General features: G+C 43.2%; 1 protein-coding gene across 1 annotated transcript in view; it reads right to left on the reverse strand.

Moving 5' to 3' along the window:
* Positions 1–16,521, reverse strand: part of LOC139265983 (sodium/hydrogen exchanger 9-like) — a 571,812-nt gene that overhangs the window by 358,948 nt on the left and 196,343 nt on the right. The window contains exons 7-8 of the mRNA XM_070883664.1: positions 8,197–8,335; positions 2,742–2,847 (exon numbers count right to left, since the gene is read on the reverse strand). Of these exons, the coding sequence (XP_070739765.1) occupies positions 2,742–2,847; positions 8,197–8,335 (245 nt within the window). The remainder of the gene's footprint in view (positions 1–2,741; positions 2,848–8,196; positions 8,336–16,521) is intronic.

The raw sequence follows: 16,521 nt of genomic DNA on the forward strand, positions 1-16,521 counted from the left end.
GAGCATGCAGAAATCAAGCGCAGGCAGCGGAAGCAGCGTGCGGCAAACCAGGCTCCCCACCCACCCTTTCCTTCAACCACTGTCTATCCCACCTGTGACAGGGACTGTAATTCCCGTATTGGACTGTACAGTCACCTGAGAACTCACTTTTAGAGTGGAAGAAGTCTTCCTCGATTTTGTGGGACTGCCCATGACGATGATGATGATGATGATAAATTATAATATAAAACCAAAGTAGTATACAAAAATAAGGACAGAATATATGACTTTAAAAGGCATCAGCCTAGGCTCAGTGGAAGCAGTCTCGCCTCGAGTCAGAAGGTTATGGGTTCAAACCTCAATCCAGAGGCTTGCGCATATAACCAATGGTGACACTCCACTGCAGTACTGAGGGAGTGCCGCACTGTCGGAGGGGCAGTACTGAGGGAGCGCCGCACTGTCGGGGGGGCAATGGTGAGGGAGCGCTGCACTGTCGGAGGAGCAGTAGTGAGGGAGTGCCGCACTGTCGGAGGGGCAGTAGTGAGGGAGCGCTGCACTGTCGGAGGTGCGTCTTGTGGATGAGATGTCAAACCAAGGTCCTGTCTGCCTTCAGACAGATATAAAGATCAATTGGCACTATTTCAAAGAAGAGCTGGAGTCCTGGCTAATATTTATCTCTCAACCAACATCAGTAAAACAGATTATCTGGCCAGTCCCTCATTCCTGTGTGTGGGAGCCATGGTTTCGATATTACAACAGTGACTACACTTCAAAAGTACTTCATCGGCTGTAAAGCACTTTGGAATGTCCGGTGGTTATGAAAGGTGCTATATAAATGCAAGGTCAGTCTTATTTTAAAATGGGAACTGAATTATGTCTGTACGCCTTCATCCAATTATCCTCCTCCTGCTAACCCTGCTTCACTTGAAGACTACACTTGGTCTAGACTGCCTGTGTGCAACTCCATGGGAGACTGACTAGAATATTTATTGTGTCTATAATTTGCTGATTTCTGGTTGGTTGCCATGTCTTCAGTCATGACAATCCTACACTAGGCTCTGACGTTTTACTACGATACAGGCGATTTATAAATAAAAGTTAAGTTGTTGTTGATAATAGAATGGCTTTTATTGCATTAACTATCCTGAATTCTAATGCATGTTTTATGACAGGCGTCTGTGAAATGATCGACAGATGGAGAGTACCTGGACAAGGCTGCAACCTGATTTATGATGAGGACAACGTTGAGAGATTGTGGCCTCAAATTATGAGTAAATCAACATTACAAAGATCTGGATCCGCAGGACCTCGCAACTTGATTTATGCGAAATTAAATAGTAAGAGGCATTATAATTTTGACGGGCTGCCTGGAACGTAATTTATCAAAAATCTGACGTAGAGGCCTAGGCTTCCAAAATCTAGAATTCAATTTATGAGGAATGCATTATAGAAGCTGGATAATCAAGATAGGTAAGGGTCATAAATTCCTTATTTATGTATTCAATTATATTTTAAAAATTCTCTGTGAGCAACACCATAGCAGATGGACTCGATTATACATATTTATACAGAGGGTCACCTTCATCCTTGCCCCTGCAAGCAACACTAGAGATATACTTGTATATATTAAATTGTCAGATTGCTGTTAATAGCGTCACATGATTAACAATTCCGATGCCAATAGCAGAAATTAATGATACCTTTCCTTCAAAGGTATGTTCACAGGGTCGCTTTTAATTTATTTCAGATACACTCATTCAAATAATGAAATTCTGAAAAAATACCAATTTGGTTTTGAAGATTTATTATACAAGATTTATGCTGGGAGAGGCAATCTGCAAGAATGCACAATTTGGAGACCGGGCCCTCCTTAGCAAGATCAGTGATAAGATATTAATGAGACTCATCCCAGCCCACATCTAACTGCTTTTTGGTATTGGAAAAGCCTACAGAACTTCTTAAATTAGGGGGATATCCTTATTTTTGTAGAACTGAAGAAAATGTAATATTAAAAAGCAGAAATTTTGGTTGGTTACATCTGTTATGTCTTGAATGAAGAGTCAGATTAGATACTGCAAGCTCAAAGTAAGTGTGACCGTCGTCCTTTATTACAGGTCTCCAGAGTGCCTCTCCAGCCTGTGAGGCCTCCTTATATACAGGTGCTCCCAAGGGATTGTGGGATCCCTTGGGACTCAAGGGGATAAGTCCTCTGGTGGTTAGACATGGTATTTACAGGTTTACATACATAACAACATCAATGAGTTTTTTGATTGAACATCTTTTAAACAGCTGAATGACAATGTTTTGATGAATAAAACTCCACCCGACCCCCCTCCACCCCCCACAAAAAAAAACAACTCCCTTATAAAACTACAAAGGCATACTCAATAACTCACTAACCCCTCCACTGTGGTGCACGGTGAGCATGCACGCAAGAGGCTACAGAGCGTAGAGAATGAGGATAATTCAACTTCATAAGGAAATGAATACAATGAATTTTCAACAACAGAGCAATTAAGCATTTTAAGGAAATAGAACTTCCATAAAACTCTAAAGGAACCATTAACTTGATGGAAATGCATTAGGAGCTTCATGCATTTAGAGCAAAGCAACACAACACATTTACAAAGACACTGACTCATCACTGAAAACAGCCCACAGCTGTAGGTGTGACAAAAGTCTGTAATCTCTTCACTTGGTCTGCTGATTTTCCTAAAGAAGTCCCAGTAAGGGGAATATGTGCATGCATTGCTCTCACTCACCTGTAAGGCTGCTGGCCTCTGCTGAGAGAAATGCACTCCAGGACAACAAGAAGAATATCCCAGTTTCCAGAATCGGGAATTCACAGAGTTTGGTGAATTTCGTTAAGTAATCAAAGCGTGTGTTAAGGAAAAAGAATGACAACATAAAAAAATAACCCATTTCATTTTCTCACCAAATTTCTCCCATTTCCCCTCTCCTCAGGACATTTTCTCCTTCACTGGGGTGTAGGGTCCGTAATTGGCAGTTACTCACTGATACTTGCCCAAGTGGCCAGTAGGCACCTTGAATCTTGACTATGAGCCTCAATAGGCTATCCAACTGTGGAGGACATTGCAGCCTAGTTCAGTCCTGCCCTCACATTGTTGACAATTTCTGTCTGATTTCCCCCCCCTTAACCTGGGGCACTATGACTAATCGTAAAAGACTTGCATTTATATAGCGCTTTTCACGACCACCGGATGTCTCAAAGTGCTTTGCAGCCAATGAAGTACTTTTTGAGATGTAGTCACTATTGCAATGTGGGAAACACGGCAGCCAACTTGCGCACAGCAAACTTCCAGAAACAGCAATATGATAATGACCAGATAATCTGTTTTTGTTATGTTGATTGAGGGATAAATATTGGCCAGGACACTGAGAATAACTCCCCTGCTCTTCTTCAAAGTGGTGCTGTGGGATCTATTACGACCATCTGAGAGGGCAGACAGGGCCTCGGTTTAACGTCTCATTTGAAAGATGGCACCTCCAACAGTGTAGCACTGCAATGGAATGTCAGCCTAGATTTTTGCAGTCACGTCTCTGGAGTAGGACTTCAACCCACGACCTTCTGACTCAGGCGAGGGTGCTACCCACTGAGCTACTGGCTGACACACCGAGTGTACCTACTGCCATCGCTGCTCAGCAATGAAGACATAAAAACATAGAAACATAGAACATAGGTGCAGGAGTAGGCCATTCGACTTTTCGAGCCTGCACCACCATTCAAATAAGATCATGGCTAATCATTCACCTCAGTATCCCTTTCCTGCTTTCTCTCCATACCCTTTGATCCCTTTAGCCGTAAGGTCCATATATAACTCCCTCTTGAATATATCCAATAAACTGACATCAACAACTCTCTGCGGTAGGGAATTCCACAGGTTAATAACTCTCTGAGTGAAGAAGTTTCTCCTCATCTCAGTCCTAAATAGCTTACCCCTTATCCTTAGACTGTGTCGCCTGGTTCTGAACTTCCCCAACATCGGGAACATTCTTCCGGCATCTAACCTGTCCAGTCCCATCAGAATTTTATATGTTTCTATGAGATCCCCTCTCATCCTTCTAAACTCCAGTGAATACAGGCCCAGTCGATCCAGTCTTTCCTCATATGTCAGTCCTGCCATCCCGGGAATCTGTCTGGTGAACCTTCGCTGCACTCCCTCAATAGCAAGAACGTCCTTTCTCAGATTAGGAGACCAAAACTGAACACAATATTCCAGGTGAGGCCTCACCAAGGCCCTATACAACTGCAGTAAGACCTCCCTGCTCCTATGCTCAAATCCCCTAGCTATGAAGACCAACATACCATTTGTCTTCTTCACCGCCTGCTGTACCTGCATGCCAATTTTCAATGACTGATGTACCATGACACCCAGGTCTCGTTGCACCTCCCCTTTTCCTACTCTGTCGCCATTCAGATAATATTCTGCTTTTGTGTTTTTGCCAGCAAAGTGGATAACCTCACATTTATCTACATTATACTGCACTTGCCATGCATTTGCCCACTCACCTGACCTGTCCAAGTCACCCTGTAGCCTCTTAGCGTCCTCCTCGCAGCTCACACTGCCACCCAGCTTAGCATCATCTGCAAACTTGGAGATATTACACTCAATTCCTTCATCCAAATCATTAATGTATGTTGTAAATAGCTGGGGTCCCAGCACTGAGTCCTGCAGCACCCCACTAGTCACTGCCTGCCATTCTGAAAAGGACCCATTTATCCCGACTCTCTCCTTCCTATCTGCCAACCAGTTCTCTATCCACGTCAGTACATTACCCCCAATACCATGTACTTTAATTTTGCACACCAATCTCTTGTGTGGGACCTTGTCAAAAACCTTTTGAAAGTCCAAATACACCATATCCACTGGTTCTCCCTTATCCACTCTACTAGTTACATCCTCAAAAAGGCTATAGCAAAGCCATCAGATATATTGCTGGAATGATCCAGTATAAAACGGGAAGCATTACAGTATCCTTGCGCAAGACCAGAGTTAGGCCTCATCTAGAATATTGTGGCTTGTTTTGGTCCACGATAGGTGATATAGAAGCCATGGAAAATGCTCAGAATGCCACTTGATTGAGAGCTGTATCTTTTTACTCTAGAAAAGCAGAGACGTTGAGGAGATTTGATTGAAGGTATTTAAAATAAGGAAGAAACTAGACTGTGTCTATGCAGATAGACTATTTCAATTGGATGGGTTAAGAAAAATCAAGGGACCTGTGGATAAGTTACATAAACAAAGAACTAGGTTAGATGTCAGAAGGTTTTTCTTTTCCCAGAGGGTCATCAACCTTTGGAACAAGTTGCCAGCTTGTACAGCAAGTGTGCATACACTGCAAGCATTTGAAAGTGACATGTTCCTGGCTGTGGCTGACTTTACTGTGTATTAGGGAGTCTCGTGGCCCTTCACGGCAAACAAGCCAAAGGTGGGCAGAGGAAACGTTACAAGGACACCCTCAAAGCCTCCTTGATAAAGTGCAACATCCCCACCGACACCTGGGAATCCCTGGCCAAAGACCGCCCTAGTGGAGGAAGTGCATCCGGGAGGGCGCTGAGCTCCTCGAGTATCGTCACCGAGAGCATGCAGAAATCAAGCACAGGCAGCGGAAAGAGCATGTGGCAAACCAGTCCCATCCTCCCCTTCCCTCAACGACTGTCTGTCCCACCTGTGACAGGGTCTGTGGCTCTCGTATTGGACTGTTCAGCCACCAAAGAACTCACTTCAGGAGTGGAAGCAAGACTTCCTCGATTCTGAGGGACTGCCGATGATGATGATAATGATCATTAGGGAAGGTGGGATGTTGGGTAATGTGCCTCATGATCACTGCAGTTCTCTGAAACGCTTACTGAAGGCCTTCCGGGATCGAAGAGGAATTTCCTTGAATTATTCCCCACCTGAATTGACTTAGGGTTTTTTTATTAATCTGTTTCTTTGCTTCTCCCAGGAGGTTACATAGCTGTTGATTTAATAAACTGAATTTAAATTCCCCAGAAGTGTGGTAGGATTTGAACTCATGTCTCTGGATCATTAGCCTAGGCCTCTGGATTAGTGGTCCTGTAGCATAACCAATATGTTGCCATCCCCACATGGTGTTCAGTGCTCAGGCTATCTGAGACTGTATGAGACTCAGTACCAGTCTGCTTTTTCCTGTCTGTTATTTTCATATGTTCATTGCTTGTATCTTTTTAAAACAAAAACAGATATGCGATATCAGGGAACTGGGTTTGGATGTGTTAATAGTCTGATTGCATGGGTAATATTAGCAGTTTATCAGTAGGTGATAACTCCATCTAGTTACTTTCACTGCCGCCCCTCACCCATCCATTAAATAATAACAATATATATATATATTTTAAGTATGGTATAACCCCCCCCCCCCCCTTAAATGGGTTACTGTTTTATTCGGGCTTCCTCTAATATCTTAACCTTTACCCTAACTCCGAGTAGGAAATACAGTAATAGGAAATCAATATCGTGAAATCAGCTGTTCCATCATTGCAACTCCTTTCGTCCCCAGAATGCAGAGAGGAGAAAGACCGGAAGAGATGACTAAGGAAGAGAGAAAAGGAAACAGAGAAAGAGGCAGGTGCGAAAAGCACATAGTGGAAGAAGATAAAAAGTGACAGGAAAGAGGAAGAGATCAGAAACACAAGACTAACGGAGAAGACCCAGAGAGAAACAGGAAACAGAAAGCAGAAAACACGTCACAGAGACACACTGAGTGGAGTAAGAGACAGACAGGGATAGACAATACAGAGAGACAAACATGGGGAGACCCTGGAGAGACAGTCAAGGCAAGGCTCTACAGAAAGACAGATGGAAGAAACAATATAGAGACTCAGAAAGGGAAAGTCAACAGAGATCATGGCGCACACACATTAACGCATGTACACAATATAGCTATCATCCAATACATTTTGCATTATCTTGTGCTACCTACAAGGTATTACACAAATCTATCCAAGTAAAGAACAATCTGGTCTGAGTATCCCAAAGGTTGCGTGGGATTTTTGTCCTTTGCTTCACAGATCACAAATATAGAGGTGCAGTCGCCATCGCCCCCTTCTAGCCTATGGGACAAGTTGCAGGCCTCCACAGCAGTGTGGTCATGTTTTCTGTTGGTTGGAGCTAAAGGGACGATTTGCACTCAGAGTGACAATAGAAGGGGAAGAAAGTCTAGGAGTACTTTTTTTGTTCAGAGGACACTAGTTGGTTCTTACTTAAACAAATATTATGAAAATGAACATTACCGGTTCAAAAATAAAGTTTTAGATTGTGGCCTCACAGAACAATAGCCAGCCTGTGGTGTGTTCCTCCAAAGATAGAAGGCTGTTCCAGAGCCGAGGATGAATTGGATACCCACTCTCATACTACAACCAGGCATTGGACATTAAAAGGTATATAAGAGAAACCTGAATGACTCTTGCCTGTCCCACTGAAGAAATAGATGTTAGGGCATTACAACATTACAACAGTAACTACACTCCAAAAGTACTTCATTGGCTGCAGAGCACTTTGAATGAGATGTCCGGTGATCATGAAATGCGCTATATAAATCCGTCTTTCTTTTTTTTTCATGGTTCATATGGCTCTTACCATTACTATCTCTCACATACACCTAGTCCCAGTACAATGCTCCTGTGCCCTAAGGCAGTTGCCAGACTTGTTTATTTCAGAATCACCCTTTCCCTCCATCTATCTAAGTCTTATGATCATGCTCCTGATCGAGGAGTTGTGAACATTACTACCACAGGAGGGTACCATAGTCAAATGTCTGTCACAGTGTAGATGATGTATAGAACATGCATCCGTTTTGCAACAGGAGGTAAATCATCTGAACAAGGTCCATGGCTTGGTGATGTCATTGCTCCACTGTAATGGAAAAGTTAAATATGAAATTTTATTTCTACCTGTCTTCCTCCACAAAAATGTTGTCAACCAATTGTGTCTGCTGCTTGCACTCTGAATTGACTGGCCTTTTCTCTGTGGTTTAACAAGTCATTAGGAAGTTGAGTAATCCAAACTGATCACCAGTGCAAATGAGATCAATTAAGGAGATCCATTAAAATTAGCTCAGTGGCAAAGATGTTTCATCAGAAATTAAGGAATGAAAAATGAATGTGATCAGTTTCACTTGGAAACCGCATTGGTAACTTTTGCTTAATTCTTCCTGTTTGCACTGAAAGGATATCAAAGCCGTGACAACGCCGTATGCTGACCCCATGGCAAACGAGCCCGCAAATATCCAAACAAAGTTCCCAACAGATTTGAAGAAAGCAGCAGCATCAAACAGGTGAGAGTTGTCCTTTGGGCTGTACATGGATATGGAGCTGGAGAAAAGAAAAGGAGTGTTAGCATTCAATGGAAGAAGAATGGATCAAACCAACAGACCAGTTTTGAGGATTCACAAGTAACCAAGGGCCCAATTTTGGCCTTGACTTGCATCAATTTTTTTGGAGTAAGTTGTTTTTTCTGGCGTAAATTAAAAAATGCCATTTTCCCCCCAAAATTTGCTCCAAAGTAAGTCAGTTAGGTACGATTTTTTTTTAGATCAGTTCTTTTTTCCAAAAGGGGATGTTCCCAGCAACTTAGGCCAGTTTTGGCCATTTATGCCACTTTGGCCAGCAAAAACTTACTCCAAATCCACTTAGGTCAGCGTATGTGGCCAGCTCTGAAAAACCTTGCGGGCAGTGAAGAAAAAGCAGCGCACATTCAGCAGACATTGGGGCAGGGACAGGGGAGGGAAGGGAACTGGAGAGGACCTCAACAACCAAGCACCAAACATTGCAAGGAAAAGCTCAAACAATTAAAATACTAATAAAAATGAAGTAAATCCTACCGTGATGTCACTGGGGTGGGGGGGGGGCGCCACTGCGCAGAGCGAGTGAGCGGAGAAATGCGAGCTGTTGGCCGCGATGTCATGGGGGGGGGTAGCCAAAGAGAGAGAGAGAGAGATGCTGGTATACAAAACACTCTCTCTCTCCTCCCCCCTCCCCCAAAACTCTCCTTCTCCCCCCCGCCTCCAAAAAACTCTCCTTCCCCCCTCCCACCAATCAAAACTCTCAAGCACAACCGTCAATAAATAAAAAATAAAACCGAAGTCCTACCTCGACCCGGTAAGTCAGCAGGCCGGCCTGTCGGTGTGGGAGGCCACTCGGCTGGGGATAGGGTGCGGCGAGATCGGGGCATCCCTTCGGCCGGGGATAGAGGCTGCGAGCATCGGGTCCTGCTCACAGCCCACAGGCTTTCTGCGCTGGCCTGTTGCTCTGCCCCCCACTTCACAATGCACGCCACGCCGGGACTCCGGGGACTTGGATGAGTGGCCAGTATGGGGCCCCTTTTTTCCGGCGCCATTTCCAGCGCGCAAAGTCGGCGCACTTACCTTAAGTGCACCGAAAAAAGGGGTTAGGCAAAATTGGGCCCCAATTCACTAAAAGCTTGTGCGCAAGTACAAAAAGGTGAATGGAACGTTGGCCTTTATCCCAAGGGATTGGGATTCAAAGGGAGGAAGTGCTGATTCAGTTCAGATGCAGCACCATGTTGTTTTGGGCACCACACTGCAGGAGGGCCTATACTGGCCGTAGACGGGGCCCAGTACAGGTTCACCAGAATTGTATCATGGCTAAAGGGTTAAATTATGATGACAGTTTGCATAAACTTAGCTTGCAGTGCCTTGAGTTTAGAAGGTTGATGAGTTATCTAATCGAGGTGTTTAATACGATAAAGAGATTCAATCGGGTAGATACAGAGAAACTATTTTCTCTGGTGGGGGGAACCCAGAACAAGGGGGCATTATCTTAAAATTAGAGCTAGGCTATGTGGGAGTGAAGTCAGGAAGCACTTCCTCATACAAAGGGTAGTAAAAATCTAAAAATCTCTTCCCAACAGGCTGTGGATGCTGGGTTAATTGAATGTTTTAAGACTAAGATCAGTAGATTTTTGTTGGGTAATGTATCAAGGGATCTGGAGCAATTGCAGGTAAACAGAGTTGAGGTATAGATCAGCCATGATCGAATTGAGTGGCAGAACAGGCTCGAGTGACTGAATGGCCTGCTCCTGTTCCTATATAACAAAAAACTGTTTTTTTTCATTCTTTATCAAACATCATCATCAAGAGTTTCAGGGCTAGAGAAATGGAGTGCTTTCCTCATGGGAGTATAAAAGCAGGGAAGTCCCGCTCAACTGTACAGGGTATTGGTGAGGCCACACCTGGAGTACTGCGTACAGTTTTGGTCTCCATATTTAAGGAAGGATATACTTGCATTGGAGGCAGTTCAGAGAAGCTTCACTAGGTTGATTCCTGAAGAAAGATTGAGTAGGTTGGGCCTCTACTCATTGGAGTTCAGAAGAATGAGAGGTGATCTTATTGAAACATATAAGATACTGAGGGGGCTCGACAAGGTGGATGCAGAGAGGATATTTCCACTCGTGGGGGAATCTAGAACTAGAGGGCATAGTTTCAGAATAAGGGGTGACCCATTTAAAACTGAGATGAGAAGGAATTTCTGAGGGTTATAAATCTATGGAATTCGCTGCCCTACAGAGCTGTGGAGGCTGGGACATTGAATAAATTTAAGGTGGAGATAGACAGATTTTTGAACGATAAGGGAGTGAAGGGTTTTGGGGGCGGGAAAGTGGAGCTGAGTCCATGACCAGATCAGCCATGATCTTATTGAATGGCGGAGCAGGCTCGAGGGGCCAAATGGCCTATTTCTGCTCCTATTTCTTATGTTCTTATCTTCCCACTTTACATCCAACAAGCACTCGCAGGTCAGAGGTCAGGTATACCAAAGGTTAAATGCACATTACAGGGCCCTTTATGTTTTCTCATGTCTCCCAGCCACTACTTCAGAAGAAAATTCCTCCTTCCACCAGTCTGATAGTTCCATTTTCCACACAAGCCGTCCTTGTGAATGAAAGCCCTTTTACTGAAGACTGGGATAAATTTGCAACAAATCTATCACGTTTTTTTAATCTTTTTTCACGAGCATATTTCTCATTAAAAATTGCAAATCAGGAATCAGGTCACCTTCACACAGGGGAGAAGGGGAATGAGCCTGCATCAAATTACTCAGAATTCATTAAAAGTTCCCTTCTCCTTTGAAAATCAGGTGGAATTTTTCTGAACAACAGGTAATAGACTTGTAGAATAATTTATTGAGGAAGGCATTATATAAGTAAATTATACAAATGGGATCAACAGGCAATTGGACTGATTTCTGGAGAGAAAAGTTATTGAGGGACACAGTGAAAATGCCGTTAGAGAGGGTTGCGATAGATTAAAAAGGGACAGGTATGTTGGCCAAAATGGTATTTTCTTATTGCCACAAACTCTACATTCATCATTCATTCATATTCTCCTTCCAATTTTCTAGATTTTAGAATAGACGCCCTTCAAGACAAACGTTGAAACAGTTCTGAGTGAATAATAAATGTATGCCTTCCTCTTTCTGTTTACAATACCGTCACAGGATAATTAGTCTCACATTACAACAGTTAAGGAATAGAAGTGCTGTCCTGAAAACACATAATCGACTATTACCATTCAACTCTATTTCTCGAATCCAATAATGAGATAAATATCAGGACTCCTCATCGCTTGTAGATGTTCAAGATAATACTTTGTTATAGTCAAACACGCTGCTCCATTAAAGCTGCAATCTGCGGACACTAGTCACAAAGCCTATAGGACATTGGATTATTTATGAACCCATATGTCTTCTGTATTTAAGTACTTATGCTCGCCTTTATCCCATTCATTAGAAGACATGAATTTCATCAGTTTTTACATTTTACAAATTGGCTATATTGGCAGTAAAGGTTTACAAGAAGAGAGATCAACATGTGATATTTTGTGAATTAAATCTTTATTAAATGACGGAGGCAATAAATCAAATTCTAATTGCAGCTGCTATAGAGGCCCTGGCAACATCTTTAATCAGAAACTGAAGCCCTGATTTTAACTTAACCCATCTGGCGATAACAGGATGGGCTCGGGCTGGACGCCTGTTTTACACTTTGCCCGATTTTATGCTCCACTGAAGTCCGATTCGAACCCGTTCCATTCTCTGTGAGCAGGTTAGGTTAAAAACAGCTTTTTAGTGCCAACAAGAAACTCATTTTTCACTTGTACGAAAGCAAAATACTGTGAATGCTGGAAATCTGAAGTGAAAGCAGAAAATTCTGGAAATAGTCGACAGGTCTGTGGGGAGAGAAACATTTCAAGTTGAAGACCCTTCATCAGAACTGGAAAAAGTTAGAGATGCAACAGGTTTTTAAGCAAGTAGAAACATAGAAATTTACAGCGCAGAAGGAGGCCATTTCGGCCCATCCTGTCCGCGGCGGCCGACAAAGAGCCGCACGGCCCTCGGTCAGCAGCCCTGAAGGTTACATCTAAATCTATGAACAATGACGGAAAGGCAAAGAGCACCCAGCCCAACCAGTCTGCCTCACACAACTGCAACACCCCTTATACTAAAACATTCTAGACTCCAACCGGAACCATACAATCTCCTGGGAGGAGAAAAAAGCCAGATTAAAAACCCAGGCCAATTGGGGGAAAAAAATCTGGGAAAATTCCTCTCCGACCCATCCAGGCGATCAAAACTAGTCCAGGAGATCACCCTGGCCATATTCTATTCCCTGCAGTACATACCATTATATCTGCTCCGTCCAACAAATGGTCATCCAGTCTAATCCCAATTACCAGCTCTCGGTCTGTAACCCTGCAGGTTACAGCACTTTAAGTGCCCATCCAAGGCCCTTTTTAATGTGGTGAGGGTTTCTGCATCCACCACCCTTCCAGGCAGTGAGTTCCAGACCTCCACAACCCTCTGCGTGAAGAAGCACCCCCTCAAATCCCCTCTGAACCTTACACCAACCACCTTAAAACTATGCCCCCTTGTAATTGACCCTCCCAAGGGAACTAGGCCTTTACTATCCACTATATCCAGGCACCTCAAAATTTTCTACACCTCAATGAGGTCTCCTCTCAACCTCCTCTGTTCCAATGAGAACAAACCCAGCCAATCCAATCTGTCCCCATAACTAAAATTCTCCATTCCAGGCAGCATCCAAGTAAATCTCCTCTGTAGGGCGTCAATCATCTTTCAAATCATATAGACATCTGGAACCTTCCTCCGTTGGCATGGATTTTAAACCTGCACTTTATAGACCCAGCCAATTGTTTTGCCTCTCAGAGGTTGGGTTGACAGTGGCACATGATTAATTTCAAAATTTACAATATAAACCTCAACTTTCATTTCATGACGCTTCACAATAAATTAAAATCAACAACATGGGGGGGGGGGGGGGGTAATTCTAACTTTGGGCGATAGTGTAAAACGGTCATTATTGGATCAGCTGCCTGTTCTACATCGCTCCCGATTTTCATTTGTATTGAAGTCAAACTTAGTAAATGTGGACTTGGTTGGAATAGACCATCACCGAGTTCAGTGAATGGAGAGTTAGGCAGAACAGGCCGACACCGAGCTCAGTGATTGGAGAGTTAGATAGAACAGGCCAACACCGAGCTCGGTGACTGGATAGTTAGGTACAACAGGCCAACACCGAGCTCAGTGAATGGAGAGTTAGGTAGAATAGGCCGACACCGAGCTCAGTCGCTGGCTTTTTCCGCCATGTTGGGGTTTGTTATCGAAACAAGAGAGAAGTTCCGTTTCTGAAATACAGGATGTGGACCTGGAATTTTAGTTCAGCCTGACCAAGTGTGCAAAAACCGAGCCTGTAGTGAGCAAGGTGCTTGTGGTTCATTTCCTGTTGAGCAAACGGTTGATGGGGTGGAGCAGACCCTGGGCAGCAAATGGGAACATAACGTAAATTGAGAATAAAAACAGAAAATGCTGGAAATACTCAGGTCAGGCAGTATCTGTGGAGAGAGAAACAGAGTTAACGTTTCAGGCCAATGGCCTTTTGTCAGAACTGAAACGTTAACTCTGTTTCTCTCCCCCCACAAATGGTGCCCGATCTGCTGAGAATTTCCAGCATTTCCACTTTTCTTTCAGATTTGCAGCATCCACAGTATTTTGCTTATTTAAATTTAGGAATTATAATAACTTCTTCTTTACATACGGTGTAATAGAGCGATTAATAACTAATTTTTATATAGAAGAAATACTTGTGTTGTGTTACAGGGTCTGCAAAACTTTTATAAAATGGGAGGAGGTCTCAGAAGCAAAAAGGTTGCGAAGCCCTGGAATAGATGACCAAATAACTTAGTGAATGCAGCAGGGTCAGGTGGAATAGACTGGGACACAACTGAGTGAATATAAAGTCACGTGGAATAGACTAATACCTAATTCAGTGAGTGGAGACGCAAGTGGGTCAGTATCTAGTTCAGCTAGAAAAGACGAATGTGTAGTTCTGTGAATGCCGAATAAGTTACAATAAACTGTACCTAGAACAGCAATAGCAGACGAAGTTAGAATAAACCACTGCCTAATGCAGCAAATGTAGATTCAGTTGGAATAAGCTCTACCTAGAGCAACGGGTGTGGATTTCATTGCAATAGACTGCTACCAAGTGTGTGAATATGGACTCGGTGGGATAAACTGCTACCTACCACAGTGGCTACGAATGTTGTTCCGATAGACCACACTGAAGGCAATCTCAGTTGGAATAGACTGCCACATAGTGGAGCAAGTGGACATTCAGTTGCAGTATTCTGCAAATTGACATGTTTCTGATTAAACCAGCAAAAGCAGGGCATAAGGACTTAAGTGTTGAAACAGAAGGGAGATTAAAATAAACTAAGTGGATGCTCAAATCTAAGTGGATCCTCAATAGGGAGCTAAACGATTGGAAGAGGGGAAGTGAAATTACTCTGGTCAATAACTTAACTGAAGAGGTCACTCTAATTGAAAACAGGAAATCCCTTTTCAAACCCATGCTAACCTTTCCAGTAAATTATTAACCAGAGGGATTTCACATCAAGGGTGAGCTTGATGGTTTCAAAGGTCTTTGCTCATTCTATTACATAGAATGACATTACATGGAACATACAGTACAGAAACAGACCATTCGGCCCAACTAGACCATGTGCCACACAAGCCTCTTCCTATCCTTCCTCATCGAACATCAGCATAACCCTCTATTCCCTTCTCCCTCATGTGTTTATCCAGCCTCCCCTTAAATACATCGATACTATTCGCTTCAACCACTCCCTGTGGCAGCGAGTTCCACATTCTCACCACTCTCTGGGTAAAGAAGTTTCTTCTGAATTCCCGATTGGATTTATTGGTAACTATCTTGTGTTGATGGCCTCCAGTTTTGCTCCTCCCCAACAACTCTTTCTGTGTCTACTCTATCAAAACATTTCATAATGTGAAAGACTGAGACAACCATTAAATGAAGTATTTATAATGTGCACGTTCATAGTCTTATGTATTTAACAGTCTCACTTGTGAAAGAACAATTTAGCTGGGCAGCATAATCCCTTTCTTTTTCAGAAGAAAATGTATCCTTCATCCAAAAAATGTAGCTTGAGCTTTAGAATCCCACCCCATCCAGGGTCATGCATCATTTCCTGGCTGAGCCAGTGGCCGGTGACTTGGTTCCAGGTTTGTGTCCATCGTTTCTAAGCAGTCAAGAGAAAGACACAGCTAACACCATAAAAATTATTTTGTTAACACATTGCTGGCACAAATAGCGTAGCAGGCAGGCACTGCTGCACTAATATTTTTCAACAATTTTAACAAACTTCTGACTTGGATCATCTCTCAGTCCAACATTTGCCTTAATAACGGACATGCTTGGGAACATCCTCTTTCCAGGGACAGGGTGAAGTGAGCTTGCCACCACAGCCCTCGATCCATTCCTGGCTGGTAGTCTGCTTCCCACCATTTTAAAGCACAAAATACAAGAACAAAGAAGGAATGTGTTGTGCATGGAGAAAGAGTCAGAGTGAACACTGTGAGCTCAAAGTAAAGTGTGACCATAATCTTTTATTGCAAGTCTCCAGAGTGCCTCTCCAACCTGTGAAGCCTCCTTAAATACCTGTGCTCCCAAGGGATTATGGGATCCCTTGGGACTCCAGGGGATGAGCCACATATATACAGAGTAAATACAAGTCCACATATATAACAGAATGAGTATATTCTTTTACAACACTGAGGATTGCAGGCGATTCAACAGTCTACACGTCTCTTTAATCTCATATAAAGCAAGCTATCTCCTCTGGAAAGTGAGGTGATGACACACCGCTGTACAGAATGCATCAAGAAAACAACATGAGCAGATGTGTACAGGATTTAATGAGGATCAGCTGACAGCCCAGATTTTAATAAGGGCTCTGATGTTTCTCTGATCCTGTTTTCTAACCTTTTTCTGACAGTAGAGCGAGCTTAGAACTTGGCACCCAGACTTCCACAAAATTAACACTTTGATAAGAAACTCTGTCCGAGCTTGTGCACAACACAAATGCTGATAGAAATCACAGGAAGACATCTGATTATAGGGACACACAGTGCTGGGAAGAATGGGCAAACAAACTGTTATGTCT

This window comes from Pristiophorus japonicus, chromosome 6 (assembly GCF_044704955.1).
Source record: "Pristiophorus japonicus isolate sPriJap1 chromosome 6, sPriJap1.hap1, whole genome shotgun sequence".
NCBI lineage: Eukaryota > Metazoa > Chordata > Chondrichthyes > Pristiophoridae > Pristiophorus > Pristiophorus japonicus.